Source organism: Pholis gunnellus, assembly GCF_910591455.1.
Source record: "Pholis gunnellus genome assembly, chromosome: 6".
Taxonomy (NCBI): domain Eukaryota; kingdom Metazoa; phylum Chordata; class Actinopteri; order Perciformes; family Pholidae; genus Pholis; species Pholis gunnellus.
In genome coordinates, this window is record NC_136532.1 from 4,935,040 (window position 1) to 4,956,439 (window position 21,400).

Sequence of the window (21,400 nt, forward strand, 5' to 3'; positions counted from 1 at the left end):
ATTTAGTAGAGATTCTAAACATTACGGCTTTCATTGTCATCCATATAAGAGTTTGAAGCCTTAACTGAGTTTGTTTTAATCTGACCCATCATAAACATCACAGAGTCATAAATTTGATGTTTTGAGTGTGAAGTGTAAAATCAACACTGACGAGCTGCTGATGGAATAAGGCATAAAGCAAAGAGCCAAATACCTCCCTCTTATATAAGAGAGAGGCTACATATCGACAGTACGCTCTGATGCTGCGCTCACACTGCTGCTCTGTGGGAGAATTATTTATCGCTCTATTCCTGGGAGGACGCTGTTGACAGCGTCTCATCTCACTGTCTGAGTACCGCTGGCTTCCATTAGGACAGGAATTGCAATGTGATGTCTTTGTGGGAGGTTCACCGGTTGCACTATGTTTAAAAGCTTTGAAAGCAGAAGTGATACCGAGGCAAGAAAGAAAAACATTTATTGTTTATGAATGTGGTGTCACACAGGTCCTGTCAGAAAAGAAACAGGGAGGTGAGGTCTTGGTTTTGAGGTCTCTGTGATACTCCTGCCCTCCCCTCTTCATCTTTCTCAACAGGCAGCTGGACTTTGGAATTGTTCACCGTCGAGAACAACCTGCACATTCGTGTAAAAGCGATACATTGCGATTGCAAAAGACAGTCTAACATTCCACATGACGACTAGGCTTTACATTTGTGATGCCCACTGTAGTTTATATTGTTATAAAAATGTACAGAATAACATTTTTTTGTGTCTCAGTGCAAAAGATATATTCGAAAAGAATTTCAGAAAAAGCCGTGCCCTTGATAAATGTCCCCCTCCCGCCCACATCTCCCCCCTGATCTGTGGCCCCCAACAGTATAATAACTGGCCCGTTCACAGGACCACCAATAAATAACCAACAGAAGCAGTTTTACAGTCACCGTCAGATAGCAGCAGTGTTTCAGCTTTGACTTTAAATACATATTCACAAACAACAGTGTGCCACTGTACACCCACAATTCTTCAGAACAACTTTAACTATAGTTAATAATAATTACAGTTGTATTGATAGTAATTACCATGACGATACCAACCCCCCTCCCCCCCAGAAAAAAGAAAAAAAAAATCCAATGTGTCACATCTGCATTAAAGTATTTACATTGCTTTTTCAAGTTCTCTGGCTTAATTTCCCGTGTGTGAATTTCCCAAGTAAAAGAAGGCAATGAAGTGTCTCTAAGGTAAAAGGCTGGGTGTATGGGGAGTTTATCAGCTGGTGCAGATGCTGTTGATGGAGATGATGGCGGGGTCCACCAGGCCCAGCTCCTCGTGCTCGTTGACGCACAGCTGATAGCCACAGCCCCGCCTGCGCTTTAGCGGGGTCACCTTGGCGTCGGGCTTGGCGCGGGGCGGCAAGAGGAAGCCCACGCTCCCCGCGATCAGAATGTGCCAGATGCTGTGGATGTAGAAGTAGTTCTCCTCCGTCTCCACGAAGGCATAGAGGGCCACGGCCGACGTGGCAATCATGGTGCCCGGGAAGAGGAAGAACACCCAGCGTTTCCAGGTGGGTGGGTAGCAACGCCGCCGACGGATGGTGCGCACCGTCTGACGGACACATAAGACAACATTTTCAACATCACCATTCAGACCAATTTTTTGATTAGGTTTAAAGCAAATTACAGTCTAAATGTATTTATTAGTTCATGCGGTATTGAATACTTTGTTTTGTTTTTTGATACATTAATACAACTATATTTGGGAGCTGGGAAATGACAGTTACATAAAGCCTAAGTGGACGTTCACACGTTCCCAGAACGCGGCTGTGCCTCTGTCATCCCTTTATCCAAAGTTGCTTGGGAGGTTGCGCCTGTCGCCCGTGCCGTTGCTAAGCAACCAAAACCTGCAACGCTGAAATGGCGATGAGGATGAAGTTGCGGTAAATTAGCGGTACGCCTCACTGGCTAAACTAAACAAAACTTCTGATTTGTCCGTGTCAGTATTGCTGGCCTGTCACCCGGATGTTGTGACCTCCTTGGACAGAAAGTGCGAAATAAGTAAAATAGTCCGTGGGACCGATCGTTAAGCTGTAGGTAGTCCTGCACTAAAATGATTAACTTCTCTTCCGCATTTACGGCAGACTGATAAGACAAGATCTCTGCCAGCTGTGATTGGTGGTTCCTGGACACGTGGTTTGCGGTGCCCCTTCAGGCTATAAAGAGGCGCTTGGGAATATTGCTTTTGATCGCACCCTTCTGCGTATCTACATTGACAACAATGGATTTTCGGGAGCAGAAGAAAGAAAGGTGGCATTTGGCGGTCCGTGAAAGAGGAGTGGAGTTAAGAGTTTATTGGAAGAAGAGGAATTTCCATTTCAGAACTGCTCAATGACAATAATCCGAAATACCGGGTACCACTTACTAACCCAATTTATTGGCCGATACCATATGGGCCTATTTTCAACCACACAGAACCAGAGAAAAGGAAATAAATTTCACTCAGAGTAACCAAAACACTAAACCAGAGAAACACATTTGAAAGAATTTAAATTTATCAATGAACAGTTGGCTTGACACTACTTTGAAGAGGAATTTAATGTAATATGCTCTCCTAAATAGAGAAAAACCTCCCGACAGCAGTTTAAGTTGTTGAAATCTGGGAGATAACTTCAGTTTATGAAACAGAAAAACTAAATGTCCAGTGTTCTTTCCTAATGAGTTTCAAATTAATACACTCCTTTCCAATAAACTTTCTAAGAAAATCAGTTGCGCGTCAATTTGTTTCCAGAAAACTATTAGGAAACCAAGGGACCCATTCAATTCTACAGTTAATTTCTTTTCCAGTTGATCTCAAAGGCCCCCGTGTTTAATGTTCTTCTTTCCTTAATTTAATGAACACATTTCATGTATAAGCGGGATATTGAAGTGGGAGATCACACAGGGAGCAGTCATTCAAAAATGGAGACCAATGGGATTTGGGTGAGGCAGCGGCTGGCGGTTCGCTTTGATTGGAGAGAGAGCGAGAGAGAGAGAGACAGGGAGGGAGGGAGAGAGAGACAGGGAGGGAGGGAGAGAGAGAGAGACGGGATTCTTCATAAATCCCTGTTGGTTTTTATTGTCTGAAATTTGCATTCATGCCTCCCGCCGCAGCGTAAAGTCCATCGCAATGATCATAATCAGCCGATAGATGTTTTTAAATGAGTCACCAGTGATTGGCCAGTCACCGCTTTGGCTGTTTTTTTTGCTATCTACGCTCGCGTTCTGTTCTACCAGTAACATGTACAAGATGTTTCTTTTTGTTTAACACAGAGCAATGAGCTCATTCGTCGCCGAGCGTGTGGCACAGAGCGACTCGGACATTTCATTTCGTCCTAAACAGCGTTCAGAGAGTGCTTATTTATTGAATTTGGTTTCTATTTTCATCGGTTCATAAACACGGATTGCTTTTATTCTATTTTTTTTTTTTCTTTCACCAAAACATTTCCATAAAGAATCCCGACACTGTCGAGGGAAATGTGAACCGTTCACGAGAGACACAAATAATTAGATGCATTCTGTCGCTAAAATGCCTCTGATTGAGTTATTATGCCAAATGCATTTTAGGCTAAAGACTAATAATCTATGTGAAGCCAAGTGAGGAAAAACATGAAATGTGTTGTTTGCTGCTCCAGTCATTTTGGAACTGCACGTTTGTGTTTACCCCAGTTAAGACAAACAATTGCAGCCCTGGATGGTCTTCTCAGGCATAAATCAGAGACCTTGTTTAGTTTGGAGGGCCGGGGATATTCAGCAATGACAGAATTGAACTTCTCCTTACTGCTGCTGACACCTCTGTGAAGCAGCAGACGCCCCCGTGCCCTTCACTTGACTGATCTAATTCGGTTGTGTCTGGGAACGTTCAGAACGCCGGGGCTTTGCAGGAACATGACACGTTGAAATGAAAGGGGGCTCTTGTAGAAAAATGTGCGGCGCTCAAAATCGGAGGCGCGGCGGCACAGAGTGTTGAAACGCAGACGTACGCTATTGAGCAGCTGATGAATTATGAAGTGTCGAGCGATCAAAGCGGGAACGCAGGTTTGAAGGAAAAAAAAAAACCCTGCCACATTAGCATAAGATCCAAGTGACCTTTTATGGAGACGTCGCTGCGCTAGTTAGTGTGGAGTTCATCGCCATAGAAGGATTATTTGACTCTGTCGTTTTTGCATCGCACAAAATCTGTGCACCATTCTGTAGATATTGTCACAGTATACCAGACCGTGATATTTTATATTTGTCAAATAACATATGTCAACAAGCCATCTGTAATTGAATTACAGATGTGCCTGAGCCGAAGGAAAGCCAGCCAAAGTGGAAGCCAATGGCTTCATGTAAATCTCCTAATCCACATTTGATTGATGTAGTAGCGTGCGCGTTCTGAAACGCTGTTGTTAATCTCAAGAAAAGGGTTCTCATCTATGGTAAAATATACTGCCTTTACTAGTTTTGGTGCTAAAACTGTTAAACTGGGTTTAACATGGTGGAAATAAATGGTGCTTCGTCTTCCACTGTTTCCGTAGGATCCTCCAGCTCAGAGACCCGGTAACTCTCGCATCTAACTCCCACACTTTATTCAAAGCGAAGCTTTCTCCAAGGAAACCACAAACCTTGTTTTCAAACTCATGTCAGAGGTTTGGTGTTAAAGGCTTTTATTTTTTATTTTTATTTTTTTCAAGATACCTTGCCTGAAAGACTATTATTTTTTTATCTTCTCAGTTCAGGGAGCACATTATGACTCGGAGAAGAGTCAGTGGAAGTACAAGCTGACTTATAATGGAACTACAACCCATGACTAATACCCACAGGTTGCAAAACTTTGAAAGCCCCTTCCATGCTAATGTAAAAGAGCTTCATTGGTCAGAAAGCCACAGTTTTTTTAGCCATGCACATGTTCCATCCCCATGTTCCAGCCCTGAGCTTAAACGATGGATTAAATCCTGTTACACGTACTAGCATGAGGAACAATAGAGGGACACTGCTGACACATTTCATCTGCATGTTTAAACAAGCTTGTCTATTAATGTCAAACACACATTATGTATTAAAATGACTCCTCCCCTGGTAGAGCTCACATTGTATTATATTTTTTGGGTAAAAACATATCTTTACCTCGAAAATACAGAGATGTGCATGTAAACCACAGATTAATTATACAGTTTAACAGTTAACCATCCCAGTGTGAAATAAAGTTTTACTGACATCGTTATCCGCCAATATTCAGTAAAAATATGAGATCAGTGTTTAAATTGACAGGAGGAGAGCTAGTAACGTTAGCAGCACCGCTAACGGACAACGAACGAAGGTTCCTTTCAATTGAACGTTAGCAGTACCGCTAACGGACAACAAACGAAGGTTCCCAGGTTCCATTGAACGGAACCTTTGTTCGTTGTCCATTAGCGGTGCTGCTAATGTTACTAGCTCTCCACATTATGATGTGTTCAGGCTCTGTTCAGTGAAAATGGGTGAATGTAAATTATAACGTTAGCATAATGTGTTCACATGTAATCTGTAAAATGTCAGTGAGAAACTTGAATAAATCCAGTTGTTTGAAGGAGATGTTTTCATAACAACATAAATAGATATTAGAGATGAATTATGACCTGTTTACACTAACAATAAGTAGATAATAATACATCAATAAAACTACTAATGAAAAAAATTGTTTTAATCAATGAAAATACAATTTTTTTTTCCTTATCATTTGCATTGTGTGTTTTTATGAGGAAAAACATATATAAATGACTATAACAAAGTAAAAGGATAACATTTAAAATGTTTGATGCTTTACAGACTTCAGAGCGTTGAAAGGATTTTGTAAACCAACTTCTATAATCAAACAACAAAGGGATCTGTTTCTGCCAATATGGATCATCAATTAGTATCAGTGGCAAAAAAAACGTGATCAATGATCTTTAAATGTTATAGTAGCAACCATTAATTGACTGGTCGACTAATCGCGCACATCTCTAGCGACTATGGTGCAAGCAAACTCATTATGGAATAAACCCATTTTAGCTTTAGGCTACTGGTCTACTGTGCAGTGAATACATGAGTTGCTCTTACCCATGCCACGGCCATGATGCCCAGAGCAAACAGACTGGGTCCCAGCAGGTTCCACAGACCGTGACGGTCTAGCTGCAGAGCCATGGACAGAGACATCGCCCCCAGCAGATACAGCACCTTGACAGAAAACACACGGATCAATAACAGCCCTCCATAAAACACTTTTTACTTCCCCAGCAAAAAGGAAGACATTTATGTGGTCTGGAAACAGCACATTGCTGCTTTTGGAGAGAAGAACTACTTTAAAATTCGAATTTTCTCCTCACATGTGAGAAAAATGGTGACAAAAGCTTTGCAATCTTTGAGTAATGATTGACGTTTACCAAAACAACGGGAGACGGTTTTCATTCAGTGTTTGTGGAACTACATTTTCATTATTTCTGCACCTGTGTCCTGCTTTTTTTTCTTTCATTTTCTGGAGATGAGCATTCTACTTTTCCTAACACAGCTGGCGCATTCATGGAGGTCTAGTGTAGAACTGTGTTACTGCAGAAAAAAGAAAGAAAGTTTGAATGTACCACAAACAGGCAGGAAACAGAAGAAGTGGGTGGGTGCAAGTCGGTTCAGTTAGGTGAGAAAACTGAGTAGTGCAGTAAAGAAGAATTGAAATAACTTGTCCTTAATCATTACAGTCATTTAGCAGACGCTTTTATCCAAAGCGACTTACAATTCAGATTCATACACCGTAGGCACAGCTACGGGAGCAATTTTGGGGTCAAGTGTCTTGCTCAAGGACACATCAACATGCGACTAGTGGAGCCGGGGATTGAACCACCGATCCTCTGATTGAAGGACAGCCCTGCTCTCCACTTAGCCTCAGTCGCCACAATCATTTGATACAAGTCCCTATCGTAATGCACAACGAACTCTAGCGTCAAAAGTGGTAACAGTTTGTTCTTAGCTTAGCAAGAAAGCTAATTTTGAAACCTATATTCAATTAACAACTGGGACTGGAGATACTCTATATTTTTCGTATTATCAACCAATCCCACTGAATATATTGTATTCGTCTCCCCCATAGAGCTTCATTGTTGCACCAAAGATAATGAAAACATATCAATGAGCCACACTGTTGAACTGGGTGACACGTCCCTTAATTATCCTAAACACCTGTTTATTTTGACTCAATCCCACAGACACAATATGCACCAGAGCACTGTGTATTATTCTGCCACTGAAAATAGTCCTCAACAAATGCACTATTTACTCCTGTTTGAGTAATACAAAGCATCAGTGCAGTATTAAAGGAGATTAGCATTTTTTTTTTTTTTAAATGAAACAATATATTTGGGATCCATTGTTAAATATTTACATCTTCTGTAAGAATGGACTTGGGACATTTAAGTCAGAAAGCATTGAGAGATGGGAGGAAAGATGCCAACCATATATGTCAACTGCCACTACAAGAGCTGGCTTTTAGCAATAGCTTGCAAATCTGTGATTACAAAAAAAAGGTAAAAGCCTATCATTTTGTAAGCATGCTATCAGTTTAATGTATCAGTGCTGGAATACTGTACATAAGTGCTTGCAGAATATTACACCAACCCTATATGCGTGATAGCCATGATATAACAAAGAGAACAAAACACTGACAATAGAGGCCCATGCTATAAATAATGCCAGTTTAGCTGGGATTTTTTTTCAAGCTCACAATTTGACATAAAGCCACAGGATATAAAAGAAATGAAAAAATCAATAATCTGTGCTACACATGCGTTGGGAGAACCTAAGCCTCTCCAGGATGCCTGAGGTCTGCGTTATTCTGTCTGTAAGGAAACGTGCGGAGAAATTGGGGGGATTTTTGAGCGGGCAAGGGATGACCCATGCTGCAGGAGAACAGCACTAATTGGCACAGACCAAGGAGGAGAGCAGCAGCGTGGTGCAGCCCGAGGACCCGGTGCACCAACAGTAATCAGTCATACTGCACCGCTGGATCGCACAGGGGCCCCCAAACATGCATGTATACATGTATAGACCCTTTTACAACAGACGTCGTGATTAAGTCACGGTGTTAGCTGGAGGCCAAACAAAGGAAAGACTGGAGGCTAACACAAATCTGAGAATAGTGGGCTAAAGTTACACACTTAAAATGGCATCCTGCTGTGTTGTTGGGTGCCAGAATCGATATCGCATACATTTGAGATGATCCAAAGCTCTGGCGAGCTACAATATCGGTGAAGCGTTCAGGGATAGAAAGAAACTGCTGCTAATAGTTTAGCTTAGCCGTCCACTAACCTCCTCAGCCGTCACGGCTGCTGCACTGCAGCAGGCTAAATTATCAGAGAGATGGAGAAAAGGGTTGCTAATAGGCTAAACTATTAGAGGGATGAAGAGATGGCCAGCTGTTGGGCTTTTTTTCTGCAACCAGTGTAGCATGAAAGCATGGTTGTATTAGCAAGCTAACTAGGGGACGGCTGGCGGCTTAGCTAGCTTCCTAACTTCACCATGCTTCAATGCAATACTGGTGACAGAAAATGATCCGAACAAAGTTGTCATTTATCTGGGTATAGCAAAGTGCTTTCCTACACTGTGACAACTTTGTGTGGATGAAGCATTAAGTTAAATTTGACTAATTTAGCGGCTGGCTAGTTAGCTTGCCACTTTGCTGATTCCACCATGCATTCATGCCTACGTTACAATGGTTACAGAAAATGAGCCCAACAGTGGACTGGTGGCTGGTCGCTGCTAGGAGACTACTTTATAAAGAAGAGAGGTTGGGAGCTCCTTAGACCAGCTAGCTAACTAGCTAGCTCTGGAGATAGACAGGCTAGTTAGCTAACTCGCCAGCTGTCCTCTCCAAAGCTCCCGCTTGCTCTCCTCCCGGCGAAGAAGCCTGCCAGCGGTGTTGGGGCCGGTTGATTAACATTCATTTTCTAAAAGTAACAGCTGTTGTTACCGGGGAGTGATAGTACATATTGAGAGAAACTCATATTTTCTCCTGCCTTTATAAAAAAGCAACAAGCCAACCAAACTTGTTAGCCAGTGTTAACAAGCGTTATTATCCTGCCTCCAGATACGCTCCGCCAACAAGTATAAAGGTCATCCTGTTTACTAACAGAAAAAGGGTCTACTGGATGCAGGCACCGTATTAACATTTTCTTTTTAAATGTAATAGAGAAACCTTGTGTTTCTGAATTATTAAATGTGCTTATTTGAAAGAGAAAACAAAAGCAAACAATGTTCTTTTACCAAGAACACTTGGCGTAGCTGTGCGTGCACAGTTCTTTTCTTTGCATCATTTTGGATGTGCTCACTTTTGTTTTTTACCTCCATTTAAAGTGTCTTATCTGAGCGCTCACGTCAGATCTTGTAAAACCTTTGAAGAGAACAAAGTTATCATAACTGCTCAGTAAAAGAGGGCCAAAACTACAAGTTGTAATAAAAACGCAATTATCCTCTAAATTCATTTATCTGGCGCAATGACCTTCATCAAGTTGAGATAAACAAATCCCCTAAAGCCAAAATGTCCTTGCAAGATATCCTGCTTACACATTTGCGAGGACTTTTTGACCTTTTGGGGGACTAAAAGTCACACACACACACACACACTAACTCGGCCCTTGGGTCCTTTACCCTCTACTGCTGCTGCGGTCATGGACTTCAACAAACAAACAAACAAACACACATACACAAACAAACACACACACACACACCGTCTCTCTCCAGTACACAAATACACAAAGCTCCACTTGCCAGTCCTGACATGTGCGATTTGATTAGTGGCTGCGTTCTGCAGCGCTCAGCAAAAAATGAAAACTCTAGAGGACAGCAGATGTTCGTATACACTCCCTCCCTCCCACTACTCCGCCCCCGTTTCCCCCTCTCTCTGTGTCATTTATGGACATGAACACACACACACACACACACACACTTTACAACACACACACTTTCCCTGAGACTGCTCCCTCTTGGTGTGCAGCCAGGGAGTGACCCAGGGAGAAGGTGCACCTGTTAGTGTTTACTGCTATCCACTGCAATATGTCAACAACCGCGGAATTCAGAGCACATTGATCTTCTGGTTATTAACTAAAGATGGAGGCGTATGCGGTACCCATTGAAATCTCTCCGTCACTGCTCTACTTCTCAGTCCGCCATCACCTCTTTGCTGCAGGGTTCACCTCACTAAACAACCATCACAACATGGAGCTCTTGGTCAACGCATGACCGCAGATGTACGTTTTTTGATGTACATTTTTTGACGTACACTTTTTTGACGTTCAAATCGCGCCCATCATCTAAATGTCTTGTTGCTCTAGCCGCACTTGGAGACACAACCGAGCAAATCGGAGCCTTTCGTGTGGCCGGATCGGACGGTTTACCGCTTGTTAAAAAAGGCAGCGATCTGATATGTAATAAACCATCAGATAGCTCACGACTCCTACACTTTGTCGTGTCGTAATCCACTCGAAAGCTGTGCACTGTAGTGCACTGTCGATGTAGTGTGCTCGACTTCCCATATCGAAAAGCTCACAAGTATCAGGACAAATGTGCCTACACTCGCTGCTCTTTGGCAAACTACAGTTCCATTAAAATAGTCCCTTTTCTTCCTTTCACCTTTCAAGACATGACTCATTGACTCTTCTTCAAGGATAACTAGGTAGAGCTTGGCTGCCCACCTGTTTGATGATGGACTTTAGCCTGGCCATCGCAATGACAGTGACCCACACCGACATGAGCGAGCCGAGGAAGTCACAGAACTGCAGGACGTCGTACTCCATGATGCAGAAGACCACGATGCCCGGCTGGTCGCATGCGTGGTAGAACTGTCAGAGGAGAGGGAGGAGGCAGCGGGTGGTTGAAGCAGCGAGCAGATGTGACAGGGACAAAAAAACATCAGTACAATTACTATTTTTTTTTTTGTGGTGAGTTTGTTCTTACTTGACAACAGCTAGCGTGCACGCTATTGTTTGACGAGCTGTGGTCGTCGGCTTATCCCGCCGACTCTCAGACAAAGTGATAGATCTTTCTGGTTTGGTCTAAATTTAGCCCCAAATCGGTCTTCTGTTTCAGTCACCACTGCCTAAAAAAACAAACCCTTTCTTTGTCTTTGATCAATTCTGACATTTCTGAAATTGTTGTTTTTTAACCAAGCAGTAGTGAAAAAAAAAACAAAATACCGACTATTTATTTTTAACCGACGCCACAAATCTTAGATGTCTGGAGTCATCTTGTCAGTGTCTTTACAGGGCTGTGTTTTTTTTCATGCAGGGCTCAAGTTGTTCCGAATGTCGTCTAACAAATGAGTACATATTCTTTACTTGTTAAACATTTGCAAAGCCAACTGATTTTTTTTTTACATTTAAAATTGCCCACTGTTTGCACCCATGTTTGCTGCTTTTCGTCTTCTACTTACAGATAATTCAAGTCAAGTCTAGCTGCAGATGAAGCGGTAATTGTTCAGGTTTTATTTTTATATAGGATAGAACATGCACTGCTTTTGTTTTTTTTCCGTGGCAGTCACTCACAGTGGAGAAGAACATGGTGAAGATGTAGACCGAGGCCTCCAGCAGGTAGTGGCTTCGGATGGCGATGGCCACGGGCGGGACGAACATCAAGTTGCTGAGGCACAGCAGCAGAGTGGAGAGGAGCTGGAAACTGTAGGAGTAGGCCTCCGAGTTGTCTGTGCATCCCCAGCCATCCCAACCTAACACACACACACACACACACACACACACAAAGTCAGTACAGTACTGTGTGATGATCTAAGAAAGTAAAGATCAAAGAGCTTTTTGCAAGCTTTAAAGGTATAAAAAAAATAGAGTTGAAGCGTTTCCGACTTCCTTTAACTCTAAATAAACTTTTAGGAAGGTCTTCTCAAATCTTTCGGATGAATGGATGATAAGGAACTCTTCTGTGGATGAATCAGTTTGTTTCAAAAGCTCGTTCCCTTTCAGAATTTAACAGTACCACTTAAAATGCGTCAAATATTTATCTCGCAACGAGATAAACGCTTCATCGGCCCTTCCGCACAAACAGACATTCCTCTGTGAACAAAAACAACAACAGTCAAAAGCAGATATGTGTGAAGTTGTTTATCCCGTAAATAATGGAGCCTCCTGGTGTGAACTCCCTCCTATGTTAAAACGCCCCCGCTTTGCCACTCGAATTGGATCCTTATCAAGTGGTGGATTGGATGAGACAGCGCAAATTAAATATTCGTGAGCGCTGTTGAACCGGGATGGGGGGGGGGGGGGGGGGGGTTGCATCGCAAGACGGGCCAAGGGCAAGTGCTGCATGCAAAGCGTCTGCCAGGAAGCAGTCACACATATGAGGTATGACAATGGATTTAACTGAAGAGAAAGCAGCTCTGATAAAAGAATATCAAAGGCAGGATTAAAAAAAAAAAAAAAAAAGGCCTCAGAGGACATGCTTTGTTTAGTTTCATAAGCTCATCTTTTATTGAAAAGCTGCTGGTAATTAAGAACGCGTTTCGTTGGCTTATGTGAGAAGATTAATACCGGGCCGCCGTGTGACTCGTTGGGGACAGGGCCACGCACAACATCATCGCTGCATTGCCAGTTGGACTCTGGAAAAGAGAACCGTGCCATCGCACCTCGCTCTCCTCTCATTTCCTCCTCACTCTACATGACGCATTTTCCAACAAATTAGAGATTCTTTGCACCGGTGATGACCCAGTTTCCTCTCAGGAAGTTGTATCTTATCTTGTATGCAAAAATAATAATAATAAGCGCTTTTGACTGCTGAAAATCACTTCAAATAATGAATCCATGGTCACGCTTTTTTTTGTGCTAATTATTAATTACTGATTAATAATTAAAGGCATTTGTTGAGTTTACACCACATTTGTAGACTTATTTCTCCACTATCAAACGTCTTGCTTTGCTTTGTTGGGTTTGGAGAATGTGAATGCAATGTGATGATAAAGCGGACATTAAAATAGAATCAAAAGAAGACATAAATGGACCACCGAATCTGAATTTAGTTGTGCAAAAATTCAAATCAACAAACAACAGAGGGAAAGAGAAAAAACACGCTGACTTCGCAACGCACCGCAACAGATCGTATAAAAACGTCTTACCCGCTTTGCATTCACACGCAGCATAAAGGTAGTTGTTGGTGCGCAGAAGCTTGCACTGTCCATAGGTCCCACAGTCATTGATGCACGGAGTCAAGTACGCGCGCATGTACACCTCGGCAGTGACGTTGGCGCATGCCTCGAATCTGAAAAAAGTCACAGACAGTTCAGAACGTTAGATGAAGGTGAGCACCGGGACCATCAGAAGGGGAGTTTAGCTTGTATGAAGGGCAGCTGAGATATTCTGCACTCAAGCTAGACCACCGCTGGCGTCCAGACGGATATATGTTAAGAAGTATTGGACGGATTGCCATGAAATGTTGTACAGACATTTATTTCCTCGATGATGAAACCTAATGACTTTTGCAATGCCCTGACTTTTCCTCTAGTGTCACCATGAGGTCCACATTTGTGGTTTCGTTTGATATTTTGACAACTATTAGAGGGATTTCCATTAACTATCCATGCAGGACCCCCTCCTCAGAATCAGCTGTAACAATTCTCATGATCCCTTCGCTGTTTATCTAGCACCTTCATCAGCTCAAAATACTTCACGGCCTAATGCTGCCAAACTAATCAAATTCACATCAGCTTCACATGTACTATGCATTTCCTGCTTATTAGCAATTGTTGCTAATGTGCTAAATTAGGCTGTAAACACTATACTTGCTAAGCATCGACACTGTGAGCATGTTAGTATGCCGACTTCATTTCACTCAGCACTGCCACATTATAGCTTCATAGAATCAATCAGTGTGACTGTAGACTGTGCCTTCTTGTTGTAATTGCTCCAGCGCTATAGAGATCAAAAGGCCATTTTCGGGTTGGCAGAATTGAGACAACTTTACTCTGTTAAGCGTGTGCAATCTCCAGAAGCAATTACACAAGTAATCATTCACAAAGTATGCCTGTGCTTTAGAGACCAACAAGGAATCTTGAGTTCTGCTATTATAGTCTGTCATTCATTAATTATCTCAATTGAACCTTCGTTAAGTCAAACGTCATAAACGTTACGTTTCCAAGTAAAAACCTGTGGAGCTAACATTAGCAGAGTACGTTAGCACATCTTTAACTAGCGTCAACACCATGCTAGCAACTGAAGCAACACTGAATGCATTCACATGCTGCTTTAGTTTTTTAATGATTGTAACAGTGAATAAAGACCTATGCCTGGCTTTACAGGAACAGCGTTGTTCCTTAATTTCACTGTCTTCTGTCTTGATCACCACGTGATGTGGTGGTTAACTGTTACACTGTGATCATTAAGCTTTAGCTTCTATCTTTATCTTTTTAACCTCTTTTCACTGGACCTTTCTGTCTGCTTCTCTCTGACATTCCTTGTTTATTTTACCAAAACAAGAGTGAGTCAGTGACAGTGTGGGCTCTATTGGTAGCTCTGCTCTGACAGTTTAAAGGAGAATCTACCTATAATAACAAATAGCTCCATATTTTATGTCTCCTGTTCTGTATTTCTAAAGAACAATTTCCAATAAATGGTCAAATTGTTTAGGTATTTCACGGGCTGATAGAGGTTGTTGTTAGGCAGCTAAATGTAACACAACTAACAACTGCACATGGACTTCTATATCATAAGTTAATCTCTGATACTATATATCGTTACAGAAAAAAAACTTGCAATATTGTACTTGCATTGTATGTTTTGTAATTGCTAGCAGACATAATCTGTCACAGGAAATGAAACTCCATAAACTATCAAATGTGTTTATTTGCTTTTTCCCAGAACCTATTTCTTAATTGATATATATAACTTATAACACAGCTGCTCGCTGTGTTATATCACTCAACTTAATAGTAGCCTTGAAGAGCACCTATCATTTACACTACCTCTATTCTTCATTAACGAGACCCGATTCATTTAGCATGTGTACATTTTCTGGAAATCTAAACGCACAGCTACGTGACTGTTTTCTACATTTACATACCTCAGCAAAGCTCTCATGTGAGGACGAGACCATGTCCCATACCATCTGTTATTATTTGTTTTTCAAATTCATTTGGAAATCTGCTTAATTTCATTCTGTTCACATTTTCGTGCCATTAAGGGTTTTGCAAAACAGCTCAATCTGCTAAATAGCTAATTCTTAAGAACTTGTGAAAAACATTGCTTTGGACAACTTAATGGAAAAATTGCAGCCCCCCCCCCTTCCCTTAGTGACATTTCTCGTAATGACTTGAAACAACCCTCAGAGAGAGAGAGAGTGTGTACGTATTGCACTCATCTGTGGATTAAACTGCACATGATGTTGGAGAGAACAATAGAGATAACAAGATATTTTCCGGTAATGAAAAGTTAAGTGTCGTGCCCTTTATAAATCACCCCTCATATTTTGCAGGGGCAATGTATTGTGTCAGGGTTCACATTATTTTCCGGGACTTTTCCACCACATTTTTAGTGATAATCTAAATGATATGACAGACAGAGATGGCCCCATACACCAATCTGTTCTATACCAATACCGCAAATAGTAGCCTGCAATTTTGCTTACTTATAAATCTAGACTGAACTCTACGAACCTAAATGTACAATTCAAACTTACAGTCGAGTTTGCTCAAATGTATTTACTGCCACTGACTCTTGATACCTTATCCCGTTTACTAGTAATATTAAGTGGAGTCTAACAAGGCTAATCTATTTCATTTAGATAGTTTTAAACATTATACAGATGCTAAAGAGACGGCTTAAAGCAAACCAAACCTGTAATCATGAGTAATCATACTACCTCATCTCTGGCATTATATACTCTCATTGTTTTTACAAATCTGGGACTTTTGTAATGTATTTATGCCTGTATTGTATTGTATTGTGTTGTATTGTGCTGTACAATCTTGCACTATAGTTTCTGCTGTTTCATTTTACTGATAATATTCGGCCACTAAATTGGAATAACCTGCCCAGGGACTACAGGCGAGAATTAGCTCTCTAGCTAACTCTGGCACATTTACATTGAGGTGGAAACTGAAATGTTGATTAATGTGCACTGTCCGTGGTAAATATGTGAAAAAAAATTACACCCACCGTATGCTACTGCAACTAAAGTTTAACATTTCATGTTATGGTCAATTTCACCATAAAAATGCAGTATTGTGTTTGATGAGACAGTGCTAGCAAAGTAAAAAAGTAGCGTTAGCCAGTAATTAGATGTTATTTTTGGCTCCCATTCATTGCTTTGACCCACGCTTCCCCATTCATTATCATACTTTATACTCTCTCAACATCGCCCAACACAGATTTGCAACCATTGCTCTCAGCCAGAGTTGAATCACCCACCTTCTGCAGGCAAAACAAGCTAGCAAGCGCATCAACTTTAGCAAATGGACCAAATATTGCTTACCTATTATTCAACCGTTTAAAACAAGTTTAGAAGAAAGCAACGTTATGTAATGTCATCCAACCTGCATGTGCTTACATGTGACAAGACTTGGCAGTGTGTTCACAACATTTCCACAAAATGACCAAAATCAGCCTATTCAAAAACGTTAATATGATCTTGAACATGCCTTTCACGTGGCAATGTTATCTGTTTTGGGGAGCTCTGATAGATAGCTTGTAGTTCGTTCTCAGCAAAAGGGAAAATAATTTTCAAGGGCAAAATAAGATTTTCCAGGACATTTGACTTTTGCCTCTGATTTGATGATTTCATTGACTGAAGAATTTGTTTTCCAGGGGTAGTGAGGGAAATCTGAAAAATCAGCTTTTTAAACCTCAAAATCGAAGCCTCTTGCATATCATATGCTAGGTGCACACCATTGGCACATTTATGAAGCCAATCCCAAAATGATCTGCAGGGTGACAGATGGTAGAGAATGTGGCTGAATGAGGGAGGCAGCACCGTTTAAATAGTGAGTATGGTGTCTTCATTAGAGCACTGAATTATTCATTTGTGTAAATAAACTAGTGATTGTTATACAGAGATGTTTTTGAGAAATACTGAATGACCTATTTTGCAATTGTCTTCCTGTAATTGACAGCAAATATTGTCTCACAGAGGATGCTTTGGGGCACTGGGACCAAGCCCAAAAAACTGATTATGAGAATGTCAAAAAGTTATGAGCAACAGTCACTCAAATTGTTTCAATCAACTTCAGCTTGTAAATAATGTTTTGGAGACTTCTGAGTTGACTTCTACAGTGCAAACAATTTACACCATTGTTTCCATTTTATAAGTATAACGGAAAAAGTTAAACATTTTGGGAAGTAAGCTTATTCGCTTTCTTGCCAAGAGTTAAGGCCCTGGCATACCAGCCCGACGGGTGGCCCTAGTTTTTGCAGCCTGTCCCGCACTCTTGGCACTAGTCGGCTCTTGACCAGCAAGACAACCGCCACCTGCTGGTATGGAGAGCAATGTCCTCTCGGGCAAGCGCAGAACTTACGTGCCAGTTGGCAGTTTTTGCAGGGTGTTCATGTGTAACATTCGGTCAAGACATTTGCAACGTGAGGCAAGGCAACAGTCTGCCTTTGCCGCCGCTAGTTCTTTGATGTCAGTTTGGTGTGTCTGGGCCTTTACACGAGAAGATGGATACCATTCTCATGACTGTATGCTAACTAAGGAAGCTACCGCCAACAGCTTCCTTTGCATAAAGTCTGAAAACAGGGAGGTTCCGAATGCTGTTAGGCACATTCTTACCTTTGGACAGAGACTTGGCTAGCTATTTCCCTCTGTTTCAAATCTTTATGCTAAGCTAAGTTAGCTGGCTGCAGGTAGAAGCTTCATATTTAGTGTACAGCCATGATAGTTGCATTGAACTTCAAAATTGCCTCAAGAGGGTGAATAAGCATTTTTTTAACGAAGTGTGAAACTTTTCCGTTAAAGACAAAAAAAAATGTGGACAGCAATTTTATCTTCATGAATAACTCTAAATATAGCTGAGTGAAGTTCTCCATTGAAGCGGAGTGTAAAGCCTATAGGATAGAAATACAGGAGCAGCATTGCCTGTCTTACCCATGTTCAGTGGCACATAGAGAGCGAAGACTGAGGTACCAGGTGCCTGTTTGCGGGTAAGGAATCCTCAATTTGGTGATATTATTAGAGGCGTTCACAGCGAGGAAAAACCCGGCAAATGATTCTGCAACAGGAGAAAACAATCAGAAAGCTTAAAACAGCAAAACAACATTGACGAGACTAGATTACATTTTCTGATCAAAATATACTAGATTTTCTGATATTTTCTGAATACTGAAACGATTGAAGTTGCATTCAAAAATAAAATACTTAAAGAAGTTGAAAGAGCGGTTCAATTGGAATTGCTGAATGTAGTTGAAGTGGGAAATTCTAGTGTGAGGTGAGGTAAGTTGAAATGAAAGTGCTGAAAGGAGTTAAAGATTCACTTGAAGTTCAATCACGGAAATCAGTTGAAATGTCGGCCATGTGTATTGGTATATATAGTGAGCTTGAAGTGGATGTCCTGATAGTTCAAGTGATTACACTGAAAGATGATGCCAATTGAAATGTTCATAGGAGTAAATAGTGTAGAAATAGTCAAAGTTCTGGGAGTTGAGAGGTGCTGGAAAAGTATTTTTGTTTACTCAAAGGTGAAGCCCTGGGCGAGCCGTAAGGGCCATGCACACCAGGAACCATAACTATAACGGGAACTATAATGATAATGATGTGAGCATCCGCACTAATGAACGATAACGTTCTGTAAACAGAGCGCCAAGCACAAGCTGCATGCTCCAGCTGTCCACTTCATTAAGTCACTGTCACCTAGTGTTCTTCAGCTTTTGTTTTCCTGATCAGGAAACGGCAGATAGATTTGTAAAATAGAAAAATGGGTGAGCTAATGTGTGTACTCAGGAATACGAAGGTGTATTTGTTTCACACGAGAGGGGGGGGGATTAGAAAAAATGGTCACTGAACATATTTTCCATCAGCTATAAAGTCCTCCATGGTGCTGAGAAGACAAACAGCATCTCGGCTGTTCAGCTCATTTTCAACAGTTTTCTTATTTTTACTCTTCATATTCTTATGAGAAATAAAGCAATCCCATAAACATTTTTTGTTTTTGCCGGTGTCGTTAAAGTCGTGGTGTGGACGTCGTCCACTGGAGTTAGATTGATTTTTAAAACAATGTATTTGTAGTTCTTGGTGTGGACGGTCCCTCTCATATGGAAAAACGTAAATCACTTGTAACATTCTTACGGAACAAGAAAACTGTTTAATTAATTTGGGGGTCATTTTGATAAAGTTCAATTTGACATACCTGATTCACATTTCAGTGAGGAGTTTTCCCTCAAGAAGAGAGGCATCCCGTGGTTCAGGCAGCCAAACACCGTGACATTAGCTCCTTTCAGCGTAGACTGCAGGGAGGAAGCACAAGCACACGTCATTCATCCATCTGGCCGTCAGCCATCTGCTGCCGACACGCCGGCGAGCCGACACCGTTCGCGGTCACCTCAGGTCTCGTTTCAGCCATGAGATGGCAAACTTTAAAACTAACACATCAAGTGAAACTGCCCCCCCTCTCCCCAAAAAAATCCCAGAGAATTATTCAAGCGTTGGGAGCGGCATTCACTTATACAGATTGGCTCTCTCCGCAGAGAGGTGAAAGGAGACCACGGTCCAATTAGGTGAACGGGTGAAAGGACAACGGGAGTACAAATAACAGCAATAAATTACTTTATTATTAAAGTGTCTGTGTGCACTCGGGCATCAAATTTGACACTTTGTTAAGTTTCTAAGTTCTCTCTAAGTTACTCACATTACCTCTGTATTTGGGAATGAAGGGCGTTTTTAAATCCACTCTGAAAAAAATTGATTACTGAACCTGAAAGTGCAAGGCAAAATATAGTCTTTTTCAGAGTACAAAAAAAAAAAAGAGAATGAGATACAGCACATTATATTCATTTGCTCTGTGTCCAGAGGGAAATGCGCTTCGTGGTAAGGATAACTTTAGGCAATTACTTCTTGAATAAATAAGATCTCCATCACCGCCCCCCTCTAGCACAAAATGAGTAAAATGTATATGCAGGGAGTTGGCAAAGTTGTTGATTAATGCAATGACTCAACAAACACTTTGCCAGGTGCTGAGATTTCAGGCTTCCTAAACTCGCCATCTGGGCCGTACTCTCTTGGTAGTAAGACTCAATCATGCCCACTGGCACTTCAAGATAGTCCCTCCACACCTTTTCGTCCCAACTCTGCCATACAGTTTGTAGATGAAGGATTGAGCAGAGGCACACTCGAGGATGGATTACCAGCTGGGCAAGAACCAAGCCCAGGGGCTCCAGAGGGAACAGGAGGCCCCCCAAAGTCACACTCTTTATTTGAAGTGACTACTATTAACATTTTTGGTTGGTATGATAACGTGCTCGGTTAAAAGTAGACATGTTTTTAAGGTCATGCCAGCAGGATGGCAATGGCGGTTGGCCTGTCCACAACTATTTGACGAAAGACATTTGCAATAGATATTCAAGGTCCCTAGGGGTAAAATTCTAATGACCCTGATGATCCCATAGAAATAGAATAGGAGTAGAATGGACATTTCCATTAGAATCAACATGGTGGGTCAGGGCGGCGGCCATTTTTATGTGTACCGCTGCTATTGTATACGTCATAGCGGGCTAGCTCCCATATAAACCAAACAGACGCACGGCAAGTCGCGGACTTGCTGAGGCTGAGGTTTTGCAGTGAATGGTAATGTTACTAATCAGAGGATCGGTGATTCGATCACTGGCTCCGCTAGTTCATATCCTTCGGAAAGACACTTAAACCCAAATTGCTCCTGTAGGCTGTGGCCGCGGTGTGTGAATCGGTATGAATGTTAGTTAGTTCTGATGGGCAGGTGGTACCTTGCATGGTGTGAACGGGTGAATGACATGTAGCGTTAAAGCGCTTTGAGTGGTCAGAAGACTAGAAAAGCGCTTTACAAGTACAAGTCCATTTACCATTTACCATGCTTTAATGCTACACTGGTTACTGGTGAAAGCTGGGTCTAATGGTCCACCCGCCTCTCCCCTGAGCTGCGTTCGCTCTCTTTTCCAGTAAGCTCCAACAACACTTTATGGCCCCGACTGACGTGCATCACCTTAAAAACTAACATCAAACACCATTTTCTTTCGTACCAGTCAAACGACCACGGAAAAACAGTGCAATGTCCATTCTATTCCTATTTCTACAGGTGATCCTCTGACTTTTTCTCCAGCGCCACCACGAGGTTGACATTCATGGTTCAGAATGATATATCAACCACTATTAAATGGATTGCAATGCAATTTACAACAGATATTCAAAGCCCCTGGAGGATAACTTATACTGACTTTGGCGATTCCTCCACCACC

At 41.7% G+C, this 21,400-nt stretch overlaps 1 protein-coding gene across 1 annotated transcript in view; it reads right to left on the reverse strand.

The window, feature by feature from the left end:
• Window positions 1–1,242: 1,242 nt before the first annotated feature.
• Window positions 1,243–21,400, reverse strand: part of tmem8b (transmembrane protein 8B) — a gene marked incomplete at both ends in the record, with an annotated part of 37,215 nt that continues 17,057 nt past the window's right edge. Inside the window, 7 exons of the mRNA XM_079160650.1 lie at window positions 1,243–1,578; window positions 6,069–6,185; window positions 10,685–10,831; window positions 11,534–11,712; window positions 13,108–13,250; window positions 18,066–18,189; window positions 19,324–19,420. Of these exons, the coding sequence (XP_079016776.1) occupies window positions 1,243–1,578; window positions 6,069–6,185; window positions 10,685–10,831; window positions 11,534–11,712; window positions 13,108–13,250; window positions 18,066–18,189; window positions 19,324–19,420 (1,143 nt within the window). The remainder of the gene's footprint in view (window positions 1,579–6,068; window positions 6,186–10,684; window positions 10,832–11,533; window positions 11,713–13,107; window positions 13,251–18,065; window positions 18,190–19,323; window positions 19,421–21,400) is intronic.